At 53.2% G+C, this 6,875-nt stretch overlaps 1 protein-coding gene across 1 annotated transcript in view; it reads right to left on the bottom strand.

Annotated features, from left to right (window-relative positions):
- The window catches only part of Mgll (monoglyceride lipase), a 43,299-nt gene that overhangs the window by 2,536 nt on the left and 33,888 nt on the right, over positions 1–6,875 (bottom strand). Inside the window, 1 exon segment of the mRNA XM_021165045.2 lies at positions 311–417. Coding sequence (XP_021020704.1) covers positions 311–417 — 107 coding nt within the window.

Below are 6,875 nucleotides of genomic sequence, written 5' to 3'. Positions count from 1 at the left end.
GAGAGGGAGAGAGAGAGAGAGAGAGAGAGAGAGAGAGAGAGAGAGAGAGAGAGAGAGAGAACTTTATAAATGTACTATAGGACTCCTTGGCCCAGGCAGGCTCTAGATAAACAGGCCCAACTTTGGTTTCTCAGTCAAGCTTCCAGTAAGCCTGTCTGCTAACACTGGTTTGATAGTGACTGCTGGCCAGACCCACAGTCCTACTTATATAACCACATGTAGATTTTAACCCAGAGAACAGAATTGGGCAGGAAGAAAGGGAACAGGAAAGGCCTTTCTGCCAGCCTGGGTGGCAACTGGAGGTACTCACCATGGTCATGGGCAAATACCAGCATGTCCAGCCCCTTCAACATATGAGCCAGCTCATCATAACGGCCACAGTGTTCCCCAGCTCCATGGGACACAAAGATGAGGGCCCTGGAGGATAAGAAGGGAGCGGTTAGGAAAGACAAAGCCACAGACAAGACTGCTGGAGCAGTTGGGGAGCTCACCCCAAGCCAGCAATGAGTCAGAGCCCAACCCCCCAGCTCCAAGTGCCAGTTGGTAAGTCAGGGGGCTAGAGTTAAAATGCAGCCAGAGTTGATGGGATGGAGCCCGCGGCCTGGCCTTCTCTCTGGAAAGCGCTATTCCACCAGACTTCACCTTTCACCCAGAAAGCCAGTGCCTGAGAGGCCATGGGAGCTGACCTATGCTGGGTCCTGGCAGAAAGCTAGCAGCGAGCAGGTGCCACCCTCCTCAGGACTGTTTGTTTCTGGGTGTCAGTGCAGGGCACTTGGGTTCCGAAATACCCAGTGTTCAAGCAGAAAACCCATAGTGGGGAGTGAGAGTCCCCTTAGGGTGAGGAGTTCCTGTCATAATTATGACATGGTGAGGGCCTCAGCCACCATTTCACCCACCCTTATTGCCTGTCAGTCCCCCTGCTAACAGAATATGAAAGGATTTTAATCCTCTACTGTTATCGTTTGTGTTGTTGTCTCTACAGATGAGAGTAGAATTCAGAGATGCTGAGTGTCTAAGTTTCACAGCAAGTAAGATAGCAGTCAGAATGTGTCACCTCCTGGCTTAAAGGGCTCCAGCATATTGGCATAAGACTCTATACAAAACTCACCCACTCCCTCTCCCAGGCCAGACCCCATCCTTCACCACAGGGTGTGGCAGCATTGGCCCTGTGTTTGCTTCCTGGCTTCTCTGCCTTCTGAGCTTAGCTCTAAGGCACAGACCTCAGAGCTACCCCAGCATTGCACCCCAGGCCAGCCCCTACACACAGGCTGGGAAGCAACCAACCCACTTAAAAGCTGTGTCCTTTCCGTAATCCCTCCCAGCTCAGCTCTGCAGGCTGCTGACAATGCTGCAGATCTGTTTCATTCTGCTTTGTATTTTAATCTTTAAGCAACATCACCTCTAGCATATGTGTTCTTGCTCCTTCCTAAAGATGGGAGACCTGCTTTCCCAACCTGTGTGGTCCACGGATATGCAAGCTGCCAGATATCAACAGACAGCGATACCTGTCTACTTGATATTCCTGGGATCAGTAGAGAGGTGTCTTCATATTTCTCTCAGCTGCTGTGGGGTGTGCCTCGGACCCCAACATCCCCCATCTTCACAAGGATTTTACTTCCCAAGGACTGGCTCCGGGGTACCTATCTTTGGGACTATGGGCTTCTGTGGTGACTCAGCTCATAGTCACTAACAGAAAAGTAGTCAGGCTAGATTTTGCAAATGTTTTGTCTCCATAATACAGCTATGGGCCACAGTGGGGGACTTCATGGGTGGTCATTTGGGGTCAGAAATAACAGTAGAGGTATCACTGTCATGCCCAGCTTGACTCCCTGATAGTATCCAGCCCCCTCATCAATACATGACAGAGGCTTAGACATTTGTTCTGAGCCATTTCCTTTCACGCCAGCCTCTTCTAACCTCAGCCCTAACTAAGGATCACTGGGGAGCATCTAGAACCACAGGCGTGCGGATCCCTCTCCAGAGACCACAGGTCTGGAGCTGGAGAGGCTCCTTGTGGCTCACGCACAGCCAAGGCTGAGAAGCACCTGCTCAGGTCAATGGCCCAGATGTTGCCCAGAGGTTCCCCGAGACTCCTCTGAGCAGCTACTTTTAAGTCACAGCATTCCCAGAGTGTCTGCTGGGTGAGCTATGGCTTCTCTCCACAAAGGCATGGAGCCTGCAGGAGCTTGCTGCTGTCACCTCTTGGAAAGAAACGGACTGCGGGGCTGCCCATAATGGGAGCAAGGTCAATGAGTTCTCCATACCTGCCAGCTCCACAGAAGTTCTATCCCCCCCACCCCCCGTCCCATGGGGCATGCTCAGACTCACCCAGTGGGCATGCTCTGACTCACTACGGCAAGTGAGCATTCCATAGCTTAGGGTTTCAGATCTGGCATGGACTCCATTCTGTCAAGTTAGCACACCTGACATGCGCACGCAAGTGCTCACACACACACACACGTGCACACACACACACACACACACACACACACACACACACACCTGCACGTTAGTATTCACTGAGTCCAAGTCTGTCTGTCTAAGCAAAGTTAAGTCAGGCTGCGCTGCTTAAAGCTCTTTTGAGAAGAACCATCATGACCTTCTTCTACTTCTCTACTGATTAGCGACCTTTATTTAGCTTCCTTCCTGGTTCTCAGATATGTCAATCAGGGCATGCTACCAAATGCTTAGCTGGGGTAGCCTCATGTCTGAGCACCTCCTAGGGATAGACACGCTCCCCATAGCTGGTGCTCAGCTCTTAATGGATGTCCCTGGACACTCGGTTCAGAAGACAGCCCACCGTTCCCTCTTCTAGCCAGGTTTGAGCCGGCTTACACACTTAAGTGCACTCTTATAGCGTGCGCTCCCACCTGCACAGCTGCACCTACCGAGGCTCCTGCTCGCCTCCCTGTCTTCACCTCTCCATCTCCACCCCGAGCTTACTGACTCATGAGGCCCCTCCAGTACTTCTTATCCTCGCCATTTGTCACTACAGAGGCCCTGCCTGTCATCTTCTCAATTGAGATGTCAGTGCCCAAGCGCAGCGGAGGAGTAGGCGACCTGACATCTAGCAAGAGGACTCCTCCCACACACCTGGCCCAGATCTCACTGTCATGGCAGTCTTGGGTTTAGAATGCAGGCTAAAGCAGGACCTCCCAGAAGCCCCAAAGCCAGCCCAGGGCTGCATCTGTGGCCCCTGCCAACTGCCCATTTCGTGGCACTGCCCCATCACAGACACACCTGATGATGTTGCCCCTCCTTCCCTCCCTCTTTCCGTCCGTCCCTCCCTCCCTCCCTCCCTCCCTCCCTCCTATCTCCCTCTGTATGCCCCACTCAGCCCAGTGGTCGTACGCCCCTGGCCCATGGTTCTGCTATTTGCATGATCATTGGAAATGAAGGGTTTTTGTATGACCATTCACAGGCCAGCCCCTAGCTCCAGGATTGCCGGTGGAACATTCACGTTCACCCCCCGGGAGCTGCTGCCACTTGGAAGCTGCTTTCTTTAGAGTCTTGCAGAACACTGGAGTTAAACTTCCGCTTGAAGGAATCTGTGACAGAGCTTGAAAAACCGAGAAATGCAGTCACTGTCATCCTGGCGGCTGGGAGAGCAGCCCAGTGTTGTAGTGCAATGTCCTCTGGGCCCCTGTGGGCATTACCTGCCCTCCCTCGCCCCAGAGCCTAGAACCTTCCTGCTATGGCCCCACAGCTGCATATGGTTCTGCCCCAGACACATTGCCTTGGAAGTGCCTGAGTACANCGGCTAGCTCCCTGAAAGGGAGCTCTGTATGTATGCAGCATCCATGAGGCTGTCGTTCATCAGGAGGAGACTTTTTTTGGCGATGCAGTTGTTTGAAGGTCCCCTACANGCCTTTCACTCCGCCCCGGCTCACCACGCTGGACTCTGCCTCTTGTAGGCACTCCATTTACATGTCTGTTCACATTTCCCCCAAGAAAAGTCACGTTTGGTTTGGTTGCCAGTAGTCACTCACGAGCCCAGGGAAGTCCACTGACTCCCTTGACCATCATCATGGACAGAGAAACGAAGGGACTCTGCTTCATAAGGCAGAGGTCACTGTGGTACCTAATGGCCCAGAAGCGTGGCTGGGAACTTGTTAGAGCTAGACTCTGGGGACTCTTAGATGAGTGCACAATGTTGCCCCTGCCTGAGCCCAGCTCCTAGTCTAACAGGAAGGATGCTCAGCAGGGGAAGACATACATATGAGCACAAGGAGGGAGCAGGCAGGAGAGCCCTACTTAGACATGATGGCCNGGCCTTGGAAGGAAGGCCCTGGACAGTGTATCTGAGGAGCAAAGCCTGGGCTGGTGAGAGGTGGCAGTCTCAGGTTTAGAATGCAGGCTAAAGCAGGACCTCCCGGAAGCCCCAAAGCCAACCCATGGCCACATCTGTGGCCCCTGCCAACTGCCCATTTCATGGAACTGCCCCTTCACAGACACACCTGATGATGCTGCCCCTCCCTCCCTCCCATCTCCCCATTTAGGGCACAGACACACCTTATCCAGGCACAGGAAGAAGGCCCGGCAGAAGCCAGGCATGGCTTGGTGGTGGTGATGGAGAGGAGGGCTTCCAAGATGTGGGCAACATGGAAGTTTCTCTAAGAAAAGACGGTACCAAGCAGGGTGGTGACCTGACATGACTTCCGCGCTAAGCTCTCAGGGCTACTGCTCATCATGGGGCCAGGAGACAGGAGGATGCCTGTCAGGGAGCTGATGCAGCCAAGCCCTGAACAGGTGCCAAGGGAAGCTGTCCGGTGCCTTCCCTCCTCCCCTGGCACCCCACATGCTCAACTAAGTACAGGAGCCGAGCGTCAGCAGAGCTGTTTGTGCAGACGAGGCAGGACCCACAGCAACAAGATTTAGATTGCAGAAGAGACTGCTCAGATCTCTTCTTTGGAACATCCCCATGGCTGCAGCCAGACGGGAGCCAGGCGTTCAGGGAGAAGGCAGAGGCTGCGGGAGGGGCAGCGAGCCCCAGAAGCAGATGGCCTGCCTGGCATCCAGCCCTGAGAGGAGGGGCCACCCTGGAAACCATTTGGAACCTGAGATAAAGGAGCCAGAGGCTCAAAGCTTTCGGAATGAGTGAGCCCTCACTGGTGCTTCCTCCCCAGCATCACTGAACTCTCCCCCCCTTGTCCTTCCCTAACAGTTCAGGTGATCTAGTCTTGCTGAGCCTCAGTTTGTCTGCCTGTGAAGTGAAGATGAGCCTACTGCCACCCACCTCAGATGACACCGCAGGTAAAGGAGCCACAGATGTGCGCAGAATGAAACCTAGGCAGAATGAAGCTTGGTTCAGGCTCAGCGCTCTCCATAGCATGTTCCTGAACCTCCACTGACCTTGATTTCCACACCCTTAATTTCTAAATTCCGGATTGTTTTTAAATAGCAGAAACTAGATAAGGGCCCTGTGCTGGCTAGTTTTTGGTCAACTTGATGCAAACTATAGTCACCTGANGGGAGAAAGCGTCAGTTGAGAACTTGCCTCCGTAAGATCAGGCTATAGGCAAGCCGGTAGAGCATTTTCTTAGTGATGTGGAAGGGCCCAGCCCACTGTGGGTGGTGTCCTTCCTAGGCTGGTGGTCCTAGGTTCTATAAGAAAGCGGGCTGAGCAAACCACAATGAGCAGGCCAGAAAGCAGCCCTTCTCCATGGCTTCTCCACCAGCTCCTCTCTCCAGGTTTCCACCCATTTGAGTTCCTGCCCTGGCTCTCCTCAACAGACTGTGGAATTCAGGATATGTGCGCCTTAGTAAACCCTTTCCTCTCCAAGTTGCTTTTTGGATGTGATGATTTTTTTTCCACAGTCCAGAAATNTGCCCAAAGGCTCTGAGTTCCCTCTGCCTTTTCTCCTCTGCCTCACCTAGCCCTGGGTTAAGTAAGAAAAACAANCTGTGACCACAGACTATCACATTCTTATCATCCCCCCACAGCTGCCAGCTCNAGGAGGTTAAGCAAGACCCCGGGGAAGATGGACAGGCAACAAACAACAACCACCAACCATAGCTTCCTGGGGACACAGAGCCCAGGACTGAGAAGACTCTACCATCTGTTCCCCCAGAGGACTTTAGACTCTGTGGGCCCTGCTTTACTTGCTCTGCCTATCTGTGGATCAAGGCCTGGTGCCCTCCTAGCTCTGGGTGGGGAGACTTGGCTCCATCCTGCTCACACATGTACTCAAAGATATCAAGGCTGAGAACCAGTAGGATGGAGGAGGCGCTCTGCTCATTTATCAGGGCAATGCTGGAAAGGCACCAGCATCCACAGGAAGGGACGTGCAGTCAGAGGGGTGCAGTCAGAGGGGTGCAGTGCTAGTTCCCATCCCCTAGGAGCCACTCAGGCTGGGGAAGCTCAGACACCAGCCACAGTGTCCCCAAGGGCTTCCTCCAACGAGGGGTGGTGTGTGCTCTCCCTTCCTGCATATTGCCAGGTGCCCCGCTCCGCAGCCTCCCAATCTTATGGCTGTAAACATTTAAAAGATGCATCTGCTGGTCCTCCGGTGGGATTGTGAAACTGAACTGGATCCCTTCTGGGCTCGGTTGAAATCCAAATTGAACCCCTGTTCCCTCCTTGGCAGGGTTTNCCAGGCCAGGGGATAAGGACAGATTCGCACCTGCCGAGGGCCACACAATCTAGAGGAAACAGAAATAAACTTGTCCTCTGCAACATGGATCAGTAAAGCCGACCTCACTGAGGTGTGACCATGGACTAAGGAGCTGTGGGGGAAAGCCCAACATGACGGTCACAGCAGCGTGATGGGTCTGTAAAACAGCCATGTTGACAGCTGCCACTTGGCTGGCTGGGTGCTGGTCTAAGAATATTATTACAACATAATTCATTGAGCCCTCAAAAAACAAAAACAAAA

The sequence above is a fragment of the Mus caroli genome, chromosome 6, assembly GCF_900094665.2.
Source record: "Mus caroli chromosome 6, CAROLI_EIJ_v1.1, whole genome shotgun sequence".
NCBI lineage: Eukaryota > Metazoa > Chordata > Mammalia > Rodentia > Muridae > Mus > Mus caroli.
Note: the sequence above shows the minus strand (reverse complement) of the source record. Positions and strands in the feature narration are given on the sequence as shown.